The sequence below is a fragment of the Passer domesticus genome, chromosome 1 (genome assembly GCF_036417665.1).
Source record: "Passer domesticus isolate bPasDom1 chromosome 1, bPasDom1.hap1, whole genome shotgun sequence".
Lineage (NCBI taxonomy): Eukaryota > Metazoa > Chordata > Aves > Passeriformes > Passeridae > Passer > Passer domesticus.
Window position 1 is genome coordinate 156679328 of NC_087474.1, and position 21083 is coordinate 156700410.

At 42.0% G+C, this 21083-nt stretch overlaps 1 protein-coding gene and 1 long non-coding RNA gene across 4 annotated transcripts in view; one reads left to right on the forward strand and one right to left on the reverse strand.

Moving 5' to 3' along the window:
• Window positions 1–9251: 9251 nt before the first annotated feature.
• The window catches only part of LOC135290188 (uncharacterized), a 16037-nt gene continuing 4205 nt past the window's right edge, over window positions 9252–21083 (reverse strand). The window contains exons 1-2 of one of the 3 annotated variants that reach the window (XM_064404070.1): window positions 12904–12970; window positions 9252–10362 (exon numbers count right to left, since the gene is read on the reverse strand). In XM_064404070.1, the coding sequence (XP_064260140.1) occupies window positions 9352–10362; window positions 12904–12945 (1053 nt within the window). In that variant the 5' untranslated portion in view covers window positions 12946–12970 and the 3' untranslated portion in view covers window positions 9252–9351. Of the gene's footprint in view, window positions 10363–12824; window positions 12971–21083 lie in introns of those variants that run through there. The other 2 variants (XM_064404085.1, XM_064404076.1) reach the window with 2 other exon arrangements.
• On the forward strand, window positions 11223–11707 carry LOC135290183 (uncharacterized). Its single transcript, XR_010352897.1, has 2 exons — window positions 11223–11317; window positions 11636–11707. It is a non-coding gene; the product is annotated as an uncharacterized LOC135290183 (long non-coding RNA).

Here is a 21083-nt window from a genome sequence, read left to right on the forward strand (position 1 = left end):
CAAAATGTTAAGCACAGATACAGCATCTATGTGCATGTTGAAAACCTGAACAATGATAGCAGAGTGATGAAAAGATCTTTGAAAGAGAAGGACTTCATCACCATGGAATGGAGCCCACCAAGAGGAGGCAGCCACAGACATTCTGCCCAGCCACCTGAACAGTTTGTTTGCATAATGGGATACAGGATTTAACAGGGGAAGAGCATTTTAAGATTTTGTAAGATTTAGGATGTAAGACTTTTAAGGGGATTCTGCAAATGTGCAAAATTAATGATGTAAATGTGAAAAATTAATTATGGGATGATTGGGGGAAGAATTGAAAGTGGGGAAAGGGAGGTACTAAGTTGAACTGGGGAGAAAAAAGCCAGGAAATAAAGGAGAAAGGAGCTGGATATGTGTTACCATATTACTGGTGAGTGGACAGTGCTTGATCACTACAATCTGTCCTCATGAAATCCTATTTCCAGCCGTCATCTCTATTCCAAATTCAAGTCTTAGTCCCAGTGAGCTTCCAGGTGACTGGGATGAGAGATCTGGGTGCCAGCACCTGGAGGACCCTGAGGTTCAGAGGCTCCTTATTGAGGGAGGTCACAGACCAGCTGCTGAAATCCACATTGAGAATGTGTATTTCAATAGCAGCCTTCAATCCTGGTCATCTAGAGGGGAGGAGAGGATTGAGCCATCTTTGTTCATGTTTATGTGAGTGCTGGGTGTGTTTGTGGGGATGTTGACAAAAAAAATTCTCTTTCTGCATTGATCTGTGTGTCTGGGCATGTGTGCAGCCTGTAGGGTGTGTGTGTGTCTAAGACCAGCAGGGAAATTATCAAAATAAAAATCACCCAAACAACTTCACTGCATAAATTCAGTTTGCAAAAGTGACTGGAGGAGGAGGGAGGCAGGTGGAACAAACTGTTCACCATGTTTAGCTTGGAAACTAGAACTGTGTTTTTATCCTTGCCCTGATGGAATCTGTATCTCCTGGTCCCATGCCTGTCTTTGCTTCTTGCCACCACAGCCAGATGGAGAAGGGATCATGTCACCTCAGCCCTGAACACTCTGCTCTTTGCCCCTCAGTCTGAGTTGATTTTTAGTAACAGTGCAGGAAGTGATATCTCAGAAGCAAAAGGCTGAATATGCTGCTTCAAGGCAAAGCTGATTAACATCTTTCCTTGGGCAGAGAGGTGTATCCCGTTAGCTAATGGGGCTGAAATAATAATGACTTGCTTAATAGTCTCTGGCAGTAACCTGCTGCAGCACTGCTTAGAAATGACAGCTTGATGATAGGACAAACTGGCTGATTTACCAAGTGAATTACCTCTGGAAGTGCACCCAGACCTCAAACTGTGATTTTTAACTTAACACCAAACTTTGTTTCCCACCCACACAACACTGGCTTGCTTACATTTTCATTACCTTTCACTGACAGGTCTCTAAAATAAAAAAAAAAAAAAAAACATGAGCAGAGGAAACATGATGATGGAAAAGCATTAATTGAATTAGAGGCATGAAAATGCACGCTCACTATCAAGAGGAAAAACAAAAAATCCTCGACACTTCTTCCAGACAAGGTGTAGTCAAGGACTTGGCATGTCTGGGTTGATGTTTTGTTGGATTATCTTCAAGGTCTTTTCCAACCTAAATGGTTTTGTGATTCTCTGATTTTCTGACTAGACCACAGATTATCTCTGGAATTCGTGTCTAGGGAAGAGTGTCAGGACTTCTCTCTGTGCATCCAGTGGCATTGGTGTGGGACTGGGACTTTTCATAGATGGAAAAAGACACTCACAGCTAAAAAGTGGCATCTGGGAAGACAGTAAATCCCCAGCAGGATCCCTTACCATCCCTGTGGGCATCCTGGAAAGCTCTGGAGTGCACTGGGTGTACCAGTGAGCCCAGGAGCTGCTGCCGTGGAGAGCCCCAAGGGGAGCAGCTGTCCCTGAGAGGCTGCAGCCCAGGAAAGGGCCCAGCCTGGGGCAGGGAGGAGGGAGGAGTGTCCCAGAGGGACTGAGAGGGACTGACTGCAGCCCTATCTCTACCCCTGTGCCCCACGGGGCAGAGGAGTAAAGGGGAGAGGGGGGACTGGGAAAAACCCTTGGATGGAGAGAAGGTATTGTTTGAATATTTGTCTTTGTTTCGCTGTCAGAATCTATTTTAATGCTTTGGTTTGGTTTTTTTTTTTTTTTTTTTTTTTCTCTTTCAAATCTATTTTGCCCTCGACAGTAATTGGTAAAGGATTTTAATTTCCTTACCTAAATGGACAAAGTGGAAATGCAAATATAAGGGGTAAAGCTCCCCCCAAACTTTCATTTTGCAGCAAATTAACAACAGGAACACCACACTTCCTTCTCCACTAAGTAATTAATCATCAAGCAACTACTTTTCAGTAATTTGTCCCCCGTATCCTCATGCAAAGTCTGAACCTACATCTTAAAATATGGAGCCTGGATAAAACAGCCACAAGCCAGATAAGTCAGCCAAGTCACCTGAAGCTGGCATTGTAGAGAGGATGTAGCTCACACAACCCAAATGAATTCCATCTAGGACATCCTGGGGTTTGCTTTTCAGGTGTTTTAATGCCTCCAGTCTGAGCTGAGGTATCTCTCCCTGTACATTTGACTCCTCTCTAACATGAGGTGCAGAACTTTCAGAGTGAATCCCTGTCCAGGTGTCCATCAGGAGCAGGACAAGTGTGATTGCAGGAGGCCTAAGTAAAAAGGTTACCTCAGAAACTCACTCAATTCTGCTGATTGATTCCCATCGACTATGAAGCCACAGAAAAAGTCTTGGTCACACCAAGGCCTTTTGTCCTCTTTGCTCATCTCAACTTTATTGGACTTCTTGGATCTCTTTTGTTCTGAAAATGTGGCTGATTCTTGCATGCTGTTTTCTGTTCCTTACTGGGACAGGAGCACTTAGAGGGCCTTTAATAGCTTCTGTCCCTCTTTTCAGCAAGAATTAGCAGGAAAAGAAATATGAGTAAAAAGGCACTGTGTGTTTTGTACCTCTAACAGCTCATTTGGGTTTGCATCTGGGTTTAGCTGGCAGCTCCACACATCCTTTATTTTAACTGAGCCAATTTCAACTTTGCTACAATAAATTTCAAGAGATGGAAGTGTCAGCAAGCTGCCTGTGTAGAAGGCAATGCATTCAAGGAGCATAGTTAGAAGTGTTCCCTGCTAATGATTTTTGAGCACTGCTCCTTTTATTGACGTTCCTGCTGCAATTGCCTGAAAGCATGTCACCCCCAGGGCCTCAGTGAGTATTCAGAGAAAGCTATTATGTTTAAAATCGTGTCTCACACACACTGAAAATTAAGGCAACCTGTTGGCACAAACATCCTGAGAGCATTAGCACATGGATCTCAAAGACAAACGCAATGCCAGCTCCTTCCTGGAGTTGTAAGTCTGTTTTCCCAGGGTTTAGTGTGCCCAGGTTACAGGAGCAGGAGCAATCATAGCTGTGCTTGTTTTCTTCCAGCCCCACACTCATAACTAGAAATCTCAGTTTTGTAGGTTTTTCCCTTTGCTGAGCTCTTCTGGAAAGAGCCCTTTGGCTGCTCAAACTCAAAGCCAGCACTACCAGAAGGATCACAGACTCCAGAGTGGGATCCTGCTCCCTGTGATTCGCCCCAGAGAAGGGCATGGACAGAATCTGGGGCAGTGTCTTTGATTCATTATTAGTGGGCCTGACTCAGGCTCCTCCAGACTGGCATGGAGATGGAGATGAAAGATGGAGACTTTGGGATTTTTAAAACTTCTGGTTTTTACCAATTGAAGAGACAGGGGAAAGTTTACAGCAAGCACTAATGGCAGTTGGAATGAAAACTGTCTCTGGAGTTCTTCTTGGGTTTGTGTTTCTGGTTCCTCCCTTTCTCTTCCGCTCCTCTGTTGATGACTGTGCTGTCATTTCCTGAAATTCCCACAAAATCCATATGGCAATCCCTGAAAATGTAAAGGCAATGGCAAAGAAAATATAACAAGCAATAATAAAGATTTAAAAAATACTTTTATACTTTTTTTTTTGTGAAAAAGTGTGCTGTTTCAGGTTCTCACCTCTAAAACCTTTAACCTTTCCTGAATCCTGTTTTCTTTCCATTCAGAACTGAATTATCCTATTGTGACAGGAGAAAGAACTGCAAGCAAATACTCAGGCAGTCTCTTCAGGGACATTTCTACACATCCTAGGGGACAGCCAAGACATTTGGCTATTTCATAGTGTGCCCATCTGGTACAAGTCATGACTGGGATTCATTTATCTCTGGGCTGTCCTCTTCACACTTCCAGTGAGGGAACATGTCTGGCTCTAGAGGTCAAAGAATGAATCAAGAATTTACCCTTTTTTCCTCATCCCATCAAGTGTTATCCTGCTGTTCTGCAAAGCCTGTAAGACTCTGTAGGAGTGGAAGGTGCTGTTTATGAAATATGTGCTATTCCTAAATTTGGTGATTGTGACATTAGTCTTAACTTTTGCTCATGACTGATTTGGAAGGGATCTCACTATGCCACTTATCTGTGTTTGTTTTGTCTGCCCACTACCTCTTTATTTTACATTGAGGCTAAAATGTTGGAGTGGAGACCATGTTTGTGTCCTGCTTTTTCACAGCCTAGGGGAAAGGGATAGAAACTGTTTTTACATTACACAAATGAAATCGCCTACTGGATTCCTGAGTTGCAAAAACATTGGAAGCAAAAGCAAAGGAATATGCAATCAAAGAGGTTTTTTTCTTGGAAAAACCTACTGAACAGAGACATGGATATGAATCACTAAAACACATTTATTCCTCTATTAAATTTATTTGCGTAGGAATGGATCCCCCTCATTACTAAGTTGCTACATTTTTTTTTTCCTTTATACTCAATATTTGAGAACATCTTTACGGATCAATTAAATCTCAGCTCCACTGGTTGCATCATCCACTGTTCAAACACTGGTTTGAAGTTCCTGAGTCATTTTCTGATGTCAGTGTGAAGCAACTGAATTGACTCAAGTGACTGATACTCCATGTACAGAATTTAGCTGGGAGCAAAGCTTGGTTTCCTTTCCATGCTGGCATGGCCAGAGTTAAGTTGAAAAGAAATTACCTCTTTTGCCCTAATCTTGCCTTTTCAATGGGATTGTTCTGAAATTGAATTTGCCATCCAAATGTTATTTTATCTGCGCACAGCACTGCTTTTTCATTTCTCACTTTACACACTTGCAAGCATTAGGTAACATTGAATCCCACCTATTTTACTGGAAAAGGGCAATACTTTGGGAGCATCCTGCTCTGCAGTTTGTATAGGTACCAGAGTTCCCCTGGTGCTCCCACACTGATCCAGTTTGGTGTTATGGAAAATATGACTTTCACCACATTTCACACTGGATAGATTTAAGACCACAATCAAGAAGAATGAAGAGATCCAGAGAGTGGAACAGCCAGCACTGGGTAGGCATTCCTAAAGAAAAGCCACCATAATTCTTCAGTCTCAGAAGTCTGAGGGTGGAGCCCAGCTATTTAAGTATTTGTACTCTGTCACAGAGCCCACTGTGACCCTTGGCACTTGGATACAGTAGTTTACTGCCTTTAGAGTATAATTTAGATACACTTCAGCATGACAGAATCCCAGCCAGTGACCACAATGAACTTGTTCTTCGCTGTCCTCATCTCCCTCATGCTGAATCAAGCACCACTGGAACAACTCACTAAATCAAGCCTGGTGCAGATCCCAGTTGAATGCTCATCTTTTGGCGGAAATTTCAGTGTTAAATTTACTGTTCCAGATCACTGTGCTGCTGTTTGAGAAGCAGTGCCAGCATAAGAGGCTGGTGGGGAGGTCTAAGCAAAGAGCCAGGGCAGAATGCATTTATATTGAACAGCAGCAGGAGTTAAAATTAGTTAACCCAATTCCTACATTAATTTCTCAAGATTCAGCTTCTGCTAAATTATTTATATCTTATTTTTCCCCTTCTTCCTAAAGGACCTTTTACAAACTACAGCTCAAACTTCTTGCCTGTCTCATATGTTTCCCAGAAGTCAGATTAGCCCTCTTACACTTTTCCAGTGAGTGAAGATGCTCTTTGAAGCAGGGGACACAGAGCATAAAATTCCATGTAAAGCTGGATACTGAATCCTGAAGATACCATTTCCTCAATGACCTTCCTGTGCTGGAGATGGAAAAGTTTTTAATCCCTTTTCCCAATCAAAAGTCTTCTACCTGTGCATCCAACAGCAATTTGTCATTGCAGCCATAGGAGAAAGTTGGAACCTGTAAGTTCTTTTCAGTCTCATTGGTTCACATTTTTTGAAGCAACACCTAATCATCTGTTCCTTAAAAATGTGTTTTAAGGCATTAACCTGCATTGAAAGAGCTCAGTAAAAGAGTAGAGAAAGTCACTCTGACACCTGCAGTGGCTTCCCACAGACAATGGAAGGAGTTTTTCACCCTGGTTGAGTGGCTACTGTATTTCCAAGGCAGGAGACTCAACCAGATGGCCTCAAACACCCATTTGAGGAACATTCCTCCACCACGGCTTAACCAAAGGCAGCAGCTTCTGAGGTGAGCCAGGCCAGGCCTGACTCAGCTGTTCTCTCCTGCCATCCCTCTTCTACTGAAAACTGCAAATCTTAGGAGCATTTTCTTTGGATATCCCATTAATGCTCTCTGGAGCACTTTCTGGCTGGGAACATGTTAGATGCCAACAAACACATGGGAATTGCAGTTTCACATTCACAATTTAGTAGCTGCAGTGAGTCAGTTGCATTTATTAGTTAAATTATTATTTCTCCTGATTGCCCAGACATCACAAGGAGGACATACCTCTCACATTTTATTTTTTTTTTTAATTCCTGCCTTAACATCTCATTTTAATTCCAAGTTATGTGTTCAACTACTACAAAAATCCTTATTCACCTTGAATTATCTGGCCTGCATAGCTGTGAGCCCTCATTCCCCAGGTATTCTAAGCATAGAAAATTGACAGATGAAGGTGGTGGCAAGTCACAGGGTGACTGATTTGTATAAATACAGCTACTGCTGCTGTGACAAGCCTGGGCAGAGTTTCAATCCTGGCAATGCCTGTGTTCTCTTCAGTAAGAAACACTCAAGAACAAATTCCAAAAGAATCTCTGGCTTGTGGGCTTTCTCTTGCTAAGAGAACAATCAGGAAACAAACAATCCAAAAAAAGTTTCATGTCTTCTGATATTGTTGAAATGCAAAAGAATGCTTAAATATTTTTCAAGCCTTCGTCTGCTCTGTCTTTAGCTGTCTTCACCATGTACATGGCAGAAAGAATTAGAGGCAAAAAAGGCTCACCTCTTTTCTATACCAAAAAAATCTTCGTTCTTCTTTTCTCATCTCCCACCAACACCAGCATGTTTAAATGCTGAATTCTGCTGTTTCTACCCACCTTCTGTTTTTTACACATCCATGTATTTTTACCAACTCCTGAAGATTTATGGCAAGTCTCACCATTTGTTTTTTAAAGTCCCAGGTTCTAAGATCACTTGACCGCCTTTAACAAAAACAAATCATGCAATTAGTGATGTGGCCTGTAATTGAACATCCTAATTCTTGCTGTAAAAATAATTTATAAAACAATTTTTATTGCATCTTAATCTTATTAATGATATTTACACCATGCTAGAATCTCTTCCAAATTGTCATAATACCAGTCTGAAATCCAATGAAGTAGGTTTTTCTCCCTAAAAAAATTCTAAGGGGGACTAAGTTGAGATTGCATATACTTATTTTATTCCATATTTAGCATAAACCCAAAATTCAAACTTTAAAAGATGACTAAGATCTTAGAAAGTGACCAAAGGTGAAAAGGTAAAAAAGGCAATGCAAAATCTATAGGGGTGAGCTGTTCCTTCATTTACCAAGAAACTGTGAAACAACAGATGTCTGAAGAAACCAAGGGAAAGCAGCATCAGATGCTGCCTTGTGAAGAATTGAATGAATATGAGCTGTAGGACACGGAAGAAGAATCAGTGCAAGGTGAAAAGTTGCATTTATTGTACCTTTTTTGCTCTACATGGCTTAGTTAGTAGCCCTGCAAGTGGACAACTGAAAAGACAGACCATATAATATAACAAAAATTAGACTGAAGGACATTACAATCATCCAGTCCTTGTGTGTGAAAGAAGGATTAATTCATCTGAAAACATCTTTGGCAGGTGTTTGCCTAATGCATTATTAAAAATTTCAGTAACAGAGATTCCCATCTTGGTAAACAATAATCTTTGGTGTTTGTTGTCCTTAAAAGCTTTTCTGTTTTTCTGACTTGAATGTCTCTTGCTAAACTTACACTAATTATTTTTTGTTCTGCCAAGAGTAGATATGAAGAACATTTTAATCTTCTCTTTCTGAAACAAACTTGCCACAGTTGGGAATGCAAGGGCAGTATTCTCAGGAGCAAAAAGCCACAGATACAGTATTTTCTAGGTTCCTGTTTTCCTCTTGATCCCTCCACCCAGTCTCTTGGGTTTCCTGCTGTCGGGATGACCCGAGAGTCCCTTTTTCCCAGCCCGATGGCCAAAGAAAGAGACAGGATTCTTCAGCTCTGGTTCACAAGGTTGTTTATTATCTATTATCTAAAATATTTTCTCTCAGACCCACAGAGGTCTGATCTGCAGATCTGTCAAGGGCACACTGCCTGCCCCTGGGCTGGTGACTACATTTTATACTATGAACTACTTTATTTACAGTTATTTTCCAATACCTGTCATCTATGTTAGACTGACTGCTTGTGTTCTAAACCAATCCAAATGTGCCAGCATCACCCAGAACATGGAGGTTAGGAAGGAGAAAGAAGGACAGGGAATGCCCAAATTCCTCCATCTTGGGACTCTAAATTCCCATTCTAAAAATCCCAAAATTCTACTTTTCATCCTGTGGCAAATACTATTATGCTACTTAGACTTTTGTGACTTGTAATTCTTCATACAAAGTTGGTAATTTGCTCCATGGGTTAAGATTGAAATCCCAAGTGTCTTTGGCTTCCTGCCAGGACTCCCCAGCCCCCTGCCAGGACTCCGAGCCCCTGCCAGGATCTTGAGCCATCCAGGGCACAGAGAGGGATGTCCTGGGTTCTGACACCAGTCCACATCCAGATTTTTTCTGCATGGTCCATGTATCTTGAAAAATCATACTACATACTGGGCTCAGGATATCTGAGGCCCTTCTAGTGTTCACCAGGGGAGGTGATTTTCTCTGGGCCACTTGTTTGAACATCTCAGAAACGACAGAGTTGATCACCAGTATCACCTTGTTTTTATTTGGTGGATTACTAATGTCTCCACACCCTCTTCTGAAGACTTCTATCTAAGCACTCAGTCTAAAACACCCTCCTTAGTACCTGTGCTGTGACATTCAGTCATCATCCACCTGGATGATGTCTCCCAAAGCCATCCTCCGAATAGACTGCCTCCTCACAAGAGAGGCTTCATCCATTTCCCTCTGCTTTGCTCCTCGTTCCTTCTGCTTTTTGGACACGTTTTCAATGAGCTTGCTGGCGTCACTGAGGGTTTTTTGTGTTCTCTGACCTGCAGTTTTCTTTGTGCCTTCTCCCACATTTGGATCTGTGGCCTTTAAGGGTTTGGCTTTCCCGGTGTCTTCTTGCTGCTCTTTTGTGTGTCTCAATCTGAATCGGCGCCGAGAAACATTTTGGCTGGGGTCAGGGGTGCTGTCAGGGCTGTTGGGGTCTCCATGCATGTCAGACACCTGGAGGGTGGGGATTAATGGCTTAGAGAGTGTCTTGGGAGCCTCCTCAGCCCCTGCCTGCTTAGTTGGCTTAGGGGTTGTCTCTGAAGGCAAAATGATTTGGATTTCTCCAAGGGGTTTGCTGCTTTTAGGGGGTAGAGGATCATCTTTGTTCTCCAGAGACGCCTTCTCATTCAGCTTTATCTTTTGGAGGTTTCCCAGCTCCCCCTGAGCCAGATTTTTTACCCTTTTCACATGGGGTTCATTCTGCATTGCGTTGATCACCATCAGCTTCTGGGCAGCCATTTGGGCTTCTCTCTGCATGCTCATAATCTTTTGGAGCTGGGCTTCTTTTACTTCCACGGGGATCTCCAGAGGGGCCAACTTCACTGGTCTCTTCAGGGTAATGTTCTCTGTGCTGCACAACTCATTTGCACGATGCAGGCTGGGAGACAAAACTCCCTCCTTTTTCACCTTTTCTGGACACAATTTTTTCTCTCCCTGGCATAGCTTCTCTGAAATCCTTGGAGGTGGAGGCTGGAAACCAAGGTTTCGATGATCATTTCCTGGCTTCCCTCCTGCCAGGAGGAGAACTGGATTTTTCTCAGGCTGCAGGTTCACAATTGTGACTTCACTGACAGTGCAGTTATGCTTGGGCTTTTCTTCAGCCATTGGGGCACTCTGGAAGAAAACAGATGTAGAGATCACTCTCCTACATTGTGTTAATACCCAGTTAGGTTTTTATGCAAGGTTTAGAAGTTTGAAAAGAGTGTGAAACTTGGTGTCTCTTGAAGTGTACTCCTGTTAACCTTAAATTCTAATCACTGTGCTCCTTATTCTGCCTTCCCCCAGGGTAATACAAAAAAAAGGGCAAATTTAGTCTCCATATCTAGAGAATTAATTAACCTGACAGCTGAGGAATCAGGGCTTGTCCCCTCCATGTCTGTCAAACATTAGCATCCCTCTTCCTCCTCTGTCTCAGATACTGACTCCTTTCTAAGCAGTGAGCAGAGCCAGACTGTACACTGAGCTCACTAATTTAAACAAAATTTAAACTACAAAACATGGAAAATACCAGAGGATAACTGTTAGTTTGGGGAAGCTGCTAGTTGAGGTTCAGACATGGGTCCTTCTCTTTTCTTCTGACAGTCTGTGATCTGGACTTTTGCATATACTGGCATGTGCTTTAAAGGATAGAGTAAGTTCCTTAATTTCCACCAAAATTCTACGTAGTTTCACAAAGTACTTGTCTATAAAGAAGACACCAACAAAGTGATAATGATTTTGCTTGTGTCAATGGAAAATACCCTGAAATATGCCAAGATGTTATTCAGAATACTGTGGATATTGTTCAGTTTCAAAAACAGTGTGTCTGGGGTATTAACTAAAGACACTGCCAAATGGCAGAAGTGGCAAACAAGGAGTTATTTACTTGCCCTTGTTCAGAGAAATGTTATGACATGGCTGGGAAATAATATAAGAATCAATAACCAATGGTCATTATTGTCAATAATATAAGAATATCATGATAGACAGGTCTTTTCAACTTTCTAGTCCAGTGACAGGCTCATGGGCAGCATCAGGAGATGGTGTCTGCTCTTGCTTCTGCCCAAACAAGGAAGTCCCCTTCCTTAAGGTAACTTTTTAATTCCCAGTCTGGTGTTTGTACACACAGTAGGTTTTTTTGGGAGAGACTAAAACAATATTCTTGGCTGTATCTCAGTATCTCAGACTCCTAGCCCTTATTATCACAAAGATATGTTATTAAATTATAGTATTAAACTGGTTTTCCTCTGGCAAATAAAGAACCTGAGCTCCTTTCATCTCATCTAATTAAGTCTGTTTTGCTAATTCCTGTTCACTGTTATTGGTGGGATTTTTTTTTAAGTGCCCAAGCTTAGTATCATTGTAAATAAAAATGATACTCATCTTGCCCTTTCTTTCTGTTTTCCAGGAAAATGCTTAAGACTGCCCATGGCTCTGTAAATGTGATGTGAAATAAAATAAACATAAATAAGCCCTTGTACTGAAATGTAGGCATATAAAGCAATGGGGGAGAATGAAAGCTCTAATGCAAATGGAGATATGGGAGTGGAAAGGAAGAAAAGGCAAAAAATGTAGTATCAATGCATTATTATTTTAGAAAATATTTTGGTTAAAAAGACTTTTACTTGCCTTTAAAAATCTAGTATTTGTGTAAAGCCCAGCCACCTAGCCAAGCCTACAGAACAACCTGCCTAGACAATGTATCTTTCTACCCAGGACCATTTTTGGTTCTTGTGCTGGTTTCAGACAATAGTGACCAAGTGATTGGTTCATTCTCTGCTGCACTCTTCTGAGGACAATTCAGACATGTTAAGAAGGCTTGGAGAAATCTTATACACTACCTAAATCTGATTGGAGTCCTAATGTTAATGCACTTAAACCCCATCCAAGGCTAATGTGCAAGATAAGCTGCATCCTCTGTTCCCATGCACACTTTACTCAGTATATTCCAGAAATATCTGTCTGCTATGTATATACTCCCACGTGAAATTTAATTAAATAATTGGCCCAATCTTGTGTAGGTAATTGCTCTGTGCCCAAAATTCCCTTTGCAGTCAATGAGAGACCCATGTAAAGAATGGCTGCTTCAGGTCCTCTGGATCATAGGATTATGATAGTGATATTATCAAAGAGACCACCATCCTTTATTTAGAAACCACAACCTTCATGTAATTTAAATACTTTCCTTCCTGGTCTCAGATTGCTGATCCTTCTGATATAAACTGCACAGTAATGGGACAGCAGAAATAGAAGTGTCACAGTACATTACCCCTATTTAACTAAATTTACAATATGCCCAGTGGCAAATTGGCATGGAGTGATTTCAGATCTAGGAAACTTGGTGTCCCCTTTAAACAGGAATCTTATGTCCCTCTAAAGCCATTTTAGTACCCAGACTTAGGTCCCTAGAGACAGGGACTGTTACTGCTTGTAACTTATTTTGATTGCAGGAGTCTGCTCATTGCAGGGCAATAAACACTTGATTATAGTCTATAAGTGAGATTTTGGAAGAGTCTTACAGAAACCTTGCACATGAGCTTGATGACTGGATGAAGAGAAGGGATTGAGCTGAGGTCCTTTCCAGTGCTGGTCCTCACCTATGTTGTTCTACATCTGATGAAATCCGACAGACACAAAGCAGCCTCAGGCACCCTGAGGTGTCCTATTGGCACACACCTGGCAAAAACGGGGAACCAAAGGCAGCCAAGCACATAGCATGAGTTTAGATAACCTGACAACCAGCTGGACTTCAGCCAGGAAGTCAATCTGTCAGCAGGGAAAAGAAGCAGGTTGTTGTGCTGTCACAGAGCTCTGCAGGGCTTGAGATCCAAACCACTACTTTATGCACGTCACTTCCCCATATGGCTCCAAAATACTTCACCAACTCAGATCTGTCATGGATATACCTGCCAGGAGGTAGTATTTGGTTGGTACTATACATTATTATAGATACATCATGACTGCAGGGAATCCTTTAAAATCTGAAAGTGTTCAAGGTCAGGTTGGATGGAGCTTTGAGAAATCTAATAATCTAGCAAAGTTGTCCTTACCCATGGCAGGGAGGTTGGAATTATCTTATTTTGAAGGTCACTTCCAACCCAAACCATTCTATGGATCTACAATCTTCCCTTCCTTTAAAAATCCCTGCTTTCTTAGTCACCCTCATGAGGTTTCCTCTCCTTTCTCAATGAAACCAAATTTGTAGTATATTTCATAAGAGATAAAAAAATAGAAAGCAAGCACGTGCATGGGCACACACACAAAACCACCACTCTAAATCCCGAACTCTTCCTACATAACAAAAAGCTTTAATCTCATTGCTACAGGATAATCTGTAGTGATAAGCAGATGTTACACAACTCTGAAGCTTTTCCTTCCCATCATCACGTGTATCAAGTGATTGCTGCAGTTCAAAGGGGAGGACAGAAATACCTAAGAAAGGAAGTTCACAGATCAAATCCTGCAGCTTATCTAGCTGAAAGCTTCTCCCAGAGTGGATTTTATTTTAGTTCAGTTCCAAAATAAACACCAAGCCTTCAGTGTGCTTTAATTCTCCATGTGATGCCTGAAGCTCTGCCACTGAAAACCCCTCTGGCATGTGGAGATCCATTACATATGCTGTCATTCATCAGGGGAGAGAAACAATTCAGTTTAAACATCTGGGGATGAATGGCTTTGCTTCCACTGCAGATTGTTTATGTACAGTAAATAGCTCAGGTCATCATGAACGAACAATGCAGAAAACAGAGCCAGCACCTGAATAATTCCCAGAAAAGCCTTAAATATGCAGCCTTGCACTTCGTCAGGTGGCATCATTATCACACCTGCAATGTCAGGGACTTAAATAATCATTTGCTGTGCTAGAAAAATTTAAGAATGTTATATTGTCTGTGAGTCTGAGGAGGTCAGAGGGTCCATTGGGCTGAGAAAGATAAAACACAACTGTGTTCATAATCATCAGTACTGAACACAGTGCTAACATCACACCTGGCTGTCTTGGATCCCAAAACAAACAGATACCAAGGTGGACTGACTATAGGGACTTCATACAAATAAATTCTTGCTGTGTTTCCTCAGTGCAGGATGCACAGATAATGTCTCATTCTGCCACAACTCCCTTTGCACCACTGGTATCTTAAAACAGCAGTGGCAGCAAGAAGAGTTTCAAAACAGAATAAAGAAAAGACATTTGAGTGCTCTGAAAACCTCATTATAAGGAACTGGTTTCAAATCCCTTTTCCACCACAAACTGCTCATGAGATGGAAGGGAAGATGTTTTTTTCCCTGTGTGACTGTGTTTTTCACCTGTAAATTTGTACTGACTCCCTCTCCTGAACCATAGGGCACCAGAGAGTGCAAGCTACTCAGCAACAGGGGAAATGAAGTTACATTTGTTTCCAAAACAGGTTCAATTCCAGGTAATGTAATTTTCAGAAAACAAGTGCTCTGTAAAAGGTGGTACCTGTTGAATAATCAAAGCCTGCAAACAAATCTATGATTACTTGAAAATTATGTCAAGTACAAATTTTGCTTGTAGAGGAGTTCTTACACTTTGGGTTTCATTTTGCAGGGGAGTGAAGGTGAAAACATTGTGACACATGTTGTGAAAACATTTCAAATTTGTTCATAAAATTTGGTGGATCTTAAGAGTAATTACCCAATTTTATACAATGTGACACTCTCTTATTCCTAATGTTATTGTTATTTTAATAGCTCCTCCCTGAATTCATGAGGAGACCATTTTGAGAGTTCTAGGAAACCCTCAGCAGATTGTCCCTTGCAGGCACACTCAAGTTCCAAACCATGGAGTATCCAGATTTCCCATATGGCTCCCAAGCTTTACTGAGCAACCTCAGTCTTGGGAAGCTTCTTACTGGGATTTGCAATATTGCAGGAAAGAAAGGGAGGTGTAGAACTCCAGTCCTAATGACAAGTCATGTAAACTAACTTTTCCAACATCCACCTCTAAATAGAGACATTGTTCCTTATTTAGATAACGACAAAATTTTATAAAAATTTAATTATAATAATAGGTTTCTAAAACCAGATTTAAGATATAAATAAATGACCTGTTTTTCAATGGCAGCACTGGATTTGACTCCTTAAATTCAGCCAACTTACTTAAGGATCTAGACTGTAACTCAAAATTCTAGCTTCAGCCTCAAAAATCTTAGTGTCACTTATTAGAATAAGGAGATTGATTTCCCAAAGTTCTGAACACCTCTGAACGCCTGCCCTCTCAACAAGAATGTGTGAGAAGGGCCTGTACATGCAGGTGGACCACTGCTGACCAGGAGTGTGTGTCTGACATCACAGCACAAGCCCAAACTTTCTCACTGCTGTGAAGGAAGAGAGGCAGAGATGAAAAATGCAGTATTTCCTGCTAACTATCAGCTCCTGCTGCCCACAAAATCACAGCATGAGCAGAACTTGCAGACAAAGAGATTAAGCTCTCCCCTTGATGTTTTTTTTTTTTTTTCTTAATTTAGGGTTTGGCACTGTAAAATCCAGAGTGATGGAGCTGTCTGCTGTGGTGGGAGCTCATGCCTAGGAATTAATGTGGTGCCCTGCCTTATCCCACTGATAACAGAGGCCAGCACCTTGGAGTCAGGGAGAGCAGCTCTGCCATCACTCAATCTGCCTGTTCTCTGGGTGCCACTCATCCATTGCACTCAGAAATACCCAGGGAGCCAAGCACCTTTTCTCAGCTCTGCCAGGCAATATTTCATCCAGAACAGAAGAATGAGCATCCCTGTCTGCTGAAAAGGAGGTGTCAGCAGTGCCATTATTTTTCTTAAAGTACATGGACTAGAAAATTCACTTCTTCAGAGACCCTCCAGCCCACATATCCCATCTCTCCAAGGAACTGGGGGTTCGTTTCTCCAGCCAGAATTGTTCCTTCTTTTTTTGGTTTTCTTTGGCCAATTAGGCCAGAAGTGGAAAAGTGACATGAGTGCATGGTCTGCTAGTAAGGGGAGCTTTGGATGCACCCTCTGACAAGGGCAATTTAATACAATTGGCTTCACTGCCAAAATCTTCTAGAATGTCCAGTTGTAAGGCTAAAAGCTCCTCTCTCACTTTCTTACCCCTTGCTGCAACATGTTTTTTATCTCCACATCTCTTACAGAAGGATTTGAGGTTGTTTCTAGCCCAGGATTGTCTCATGTTTTCACTAGGACATGCTCCCAATGGGTTGTTTCAGGTTTGGTTTCATCAGAACTGTGGATTCCCTGTAGTAGGAAAAGCTTTGGGGAGGCATTTGGGAGCAATGTGAAGGCTGTGAACAAGGGACAGGAGCCAGCTCTGCCCTGTCCAGCTGTTAGAATCCAGTCTGAGGTGGGTGCCTGAGGCAACCTCCACAGTTCTGGGTAATGAGCAGCTCACACTGCCTGAAAGCAGCTACTCCAGACATCATTTCAGACTGGGGGATGACACATCTTCCAGAGATCCTGTCCCATTTCAATGACTTTGTGGCTCCAGTGGCTAAAGGTAAAGGAGAGAAGCTCAGACCAGGGAGCCAGCAGTGCTCTGGAGCCTGCAAAGAGACTCCAGCTCTTTAATGTCTGGGATAGGCCATTAAACCCTTTGTGATAATTTCCTTATCCACATTCTATGGATATTGCTCATTTCAGACTCTCACTCCTTAAATACATTTTTCACAAGTTCCTATTAAACTGTGGGTAGCATATAGTGTTATACCAGTGTTGATGTTAAAGCAGAATTACCTGCTAGTCCTGCTAATCCACTGATGCTTTGACAGCAGGGATCTTACAAATAGAGATTCTTCGTGAAAAAATGATTAAATATGAGCTGAAAGGCCACAGCCTTCCAATTCCCTGAAAACTTAGCTTCCTTGTTGGATGCTGTAGCCTTTAAGGCCAGAAGAATCAACGACAGCCCATCCTCTGATCCACTAATGACATGGATGTTGAAGGATTTTGATGTCACTTTTTTTATCCTCAAGCCTATTATCCGTCTCTTCTGCCTTTCACTCTTCAAACAGAGGCTGCTTTAGAGGGATTGCAGTGGGTGGGCAGGGACGTAGGAACTGTTCTACTTTTTGTATGGACTTAGTCCACGGCAGAGACAAGTGACTGAATATCTCTGAGCCTCACAATCAAGGGATGTCCTTTAGATTTTTTGTAGGAATTGGGAGTCTGTTAAATCTGCTGCACTGCTCGAGAAAATTGCTATAACCTCTTTCAACCTAAATTTACCTCTGGCTTCAGCAGGACAGTGTTTGGTGTATTCCACTCTGCCCAGTGGTCCTAAAGTGCTGCAGTGTTGCTCAGTTCCTGTGCTCTGATCTGGGAAGGGCTGCATTTCAATGACATGTGGATCCCTGCACCACTTGGAGACTGCTGTAGGACGTTCCAGATGGTAGGCAGAATTCATTAATCTATGTCATGAGAATTTAATTCATATGAAGGTAGTAAATTGTTTATGTATAAAATAGGCAGGACTAATACATAAGCATTCAGGGCTGAATCACACCAGGATACAGGCACACGCAGCTCACAGTGAGCTCAGCTTTTTGGCTGTTACAACAACAATCAATTGAACAGAATTATTAAGTGCAGATACTCTGTATTTGGGTAGAATATGCCAACACAATAGCTGCAGCACTGTTAAAACAACCCACCCCTCCCCACAGTAATTTTAACTCAATCTTAAGAAGCCAGCAGTGATTGAAGAGAGAAAAAAACCATAATAATACAGAGAGCATCTAACAGCCTGGGCTTGCTGCTGCATTTGCATTGACGTCAGAGCAAACAAGATTAAATGAAGGCAAGCACAGCTACAGAAACGTGACCTTAAACACAGCCTCAGAGTTGCAGATACTGCCAAAATCTTAGCAGTAACTCCACCTGGCTGGCTGATGTAGGCACAGAGATAAAGTCTGTGAGAAGCAGCCGGAGATCCCAGCAGCAGCTGGCACAGGGAGAGCTCGGGGCACGGTGCCACAGAGAGGAGCCAGGGTGGGGCAGGAAGGATCTGCACAAGGAGCCACTGAGGCTGGCAGAATGTACAGTAGCCTCTTACTGCTGGGGGTGCTTCAGTCCTGGCCAGGATTAGGGCAAAGATGGAAAAAGCTTGATCTCATTTTCCCAGTTACTCGTTCTCTTTCCCTTTGCCCACTGTAACCTTGACACATTTGAGATCCAGTCTTGGAAAGCCAAAGCCACAGAGAGAAGCAGGCCACTGGGAACAATGGTTAATGGCACCTTCAAAAAGCTGAGAACAATTGCAGCTAGAAGTTTGTTACCATAGGAGCAAAGCCCATTCAAGTCTACTCAATCAAAAAAAAAAGCATGATTATGTGGTGACATTGCCAAAATCTGAACCACTGTTCACTGAACAAAACCACAAAAAATTATCCACAACCAATTAAAAAACCTCTCTGGCAAGAGCACATCCCTTCAAAAATCCTAAGCAGGGAGATCCCAACTTCCCCAGACACTATGACTTAGAGTAAATGAAGGTATTTCCTTTGATTTAAAGGATGGGATTACCTGCCGTGCATCATTTAAACCTCTCAAAACCAGGCTGACTCGGGGTATAGAAGATTTAATGACTTCACTGGGTCTGACTGCTCTTTGCATTATTTCACTTTACATTTGTCACAAAAAAGATTCCATTTTGGATCTGTGGGGTAAAGCACTTCTCTAAAGATTCAAATGGAATCAACCAGAACAGCAATTTTGGGCTGTTTCCCCAATTTAGAGAAGATAGTCCAAACACAAAGATAAATATTTTTATGTCTCTCTATTGATGAGTTGTTCTAGAGTAGTTCAAGCACATGGGGAGAGCTTTGGCAGACAAGTTATGTTGTAGGACCTTCCCCAATGAATTTGTCTCATCTGAAGAAAACTGGAGATAGTTTATCTGTGAGCTACTGAGAATTAAATTTTTATCTGGTTTGCTCTTTAAGGTATCTACAGACAGCTGGACAATTTTGTGTCACCTGCAGCTTAGAGTCCATAATAAAACCAGGTATGTTCCCTGGTGGGGTAGAGATGCAATAATTAAACTTAGCCTAGTACAACCTAAACTTAGCCTGCATTAACTCAGGGCTCCATCCAGATGCTTCTGTTATGGGCTAAGCAGAGTGCAATGTGGAGCTAAAAACCCTTTCAAAATTTTGTCCCTATGGTGTACAGAGTTCATGGGGGCTTATTGCCTTTCTGGTCTTGTTCCAGGCACAGCATTCAGACAGTATTTTGGGGAAATGCAGGAGCTTTTGAGATCCTCTTGGATCAGATTTCAGAACCTTGCATCAGTTTCTAATCCCAGCCTGAAGAAAAGCAAAGAGTTGTCGCGTTATGTTTTTTGTTTTTTGTTTACCCATGCAGCTTTGTGGGTACAAATACCTCTGCAGGGATATTTGGATTGGACAGAGCTGGATTCGCAAAATCCAATAAATCTCTAATCTAATCAAATTTCACCAAGCAATTGTTCCTCATCCTAAGGAGCCCAGGGATTTAAGCTGTATTGTGCTAGCTTATTACTGAAGGTCATGAAGACTCAATGGATCCTTCACTGCATTTCTTCTGTCCTCTCTTTGATGTGTCAAAGAGCTGTTGTTGCAAGAATTGCAACTGCTCCTGTTTTAGGACCAAAAATCTTAGATACCCCATGCAGAATTTGCTGATCCTTCCCACATGGATCACTGGTGCTGTCCTGGAGACACTTAATGTACCATTGAAAGGCATAGAGCAGCAGTTTTTATTTCTTCTGAATCATGAGGTATGAGATCTTGGCACTTGTGACTTGTGCTTTTAAGCCTTTTCTAGTTCATCAGCCAAGAGCTGCTTTTTTGATTCAACACTTAGCAGCTGACTTTACTTAATTTGGAAACACAAACAGAACCTTTGCTTCACTCTGACTCTGTGTTTAACCCTTGGCCAGAAGACAATCAACTTTAAAACAGACAAAAGCTGCTTGCAACTCCAGCACTTCCCCCTCTGTGTCCTGACTTACAAGGAACCATGTTATTGGAATAAGGAGCACCTTATCCACCAAGCCTGGGAGCATCTGGATTTTTATGTGTTGGTGACGTTCCAATGACCTTGCCAATAAATAGGACACCCTTACTTGCAGATTTCCCCATTAGTCCAAATGTTCATGTGGGAGGAAGGTCTATTAATTTCATTTTGGAATTTCTGAATTCAGCTTGCCAGCTCCATAGCAATTTTGGTGACTGTACTCATCTCCCACTATTTTATTTCTTTTTCTCCTTCTCATTACCATTGCTTTGCACTCAGGAGTCAGGACGTAAAGGAAAACAGCTTTTCTCATGGAAGTTAAACACATCTCACTGCATAGGACAAACAAATCCTGGAGAAATATCATCTTTCCAGCACAATGCCAGGACTAAGGCCGCTGTGTGCTTCTCCAGGTAAGCTGCTGTCCCTCGAAGGCACAAGGACCTTTTCTGCTGTGTGAGCTGGACACAGAGACAATTTCAGTTCTCCTGGAGAGTATAATGTAAAGTTAGAGCTTTTCCAGTATGTTCCCTAACACCAATCCAAGTAATTATATTAACCATAGGTTTGAAGGCTCTCCTAAAAATTTGGGGCTGTTCTGCCTTTGTGCTCAGAAATTCATCTCTCAGTAGAAATCTTTCTGGTCACTTTGGTGGGTTTTAGAAGTAAACTAGCAAGGAAATCTTCAGTATTATCCAAAGTCAGATGTCTGTACTGTAACAAAGAGCTACACCCTGGGAAATCCTTGCAGATCCCAGCAGGCCTTGATTCTGCTCCCTTTTATAATCAGTGATGGTACTGCCCTTGATTTCAACAGGGGCAGAATCAAGACAGGGATTGTTTCAAATCCAACAGGACAATTCAACTAGT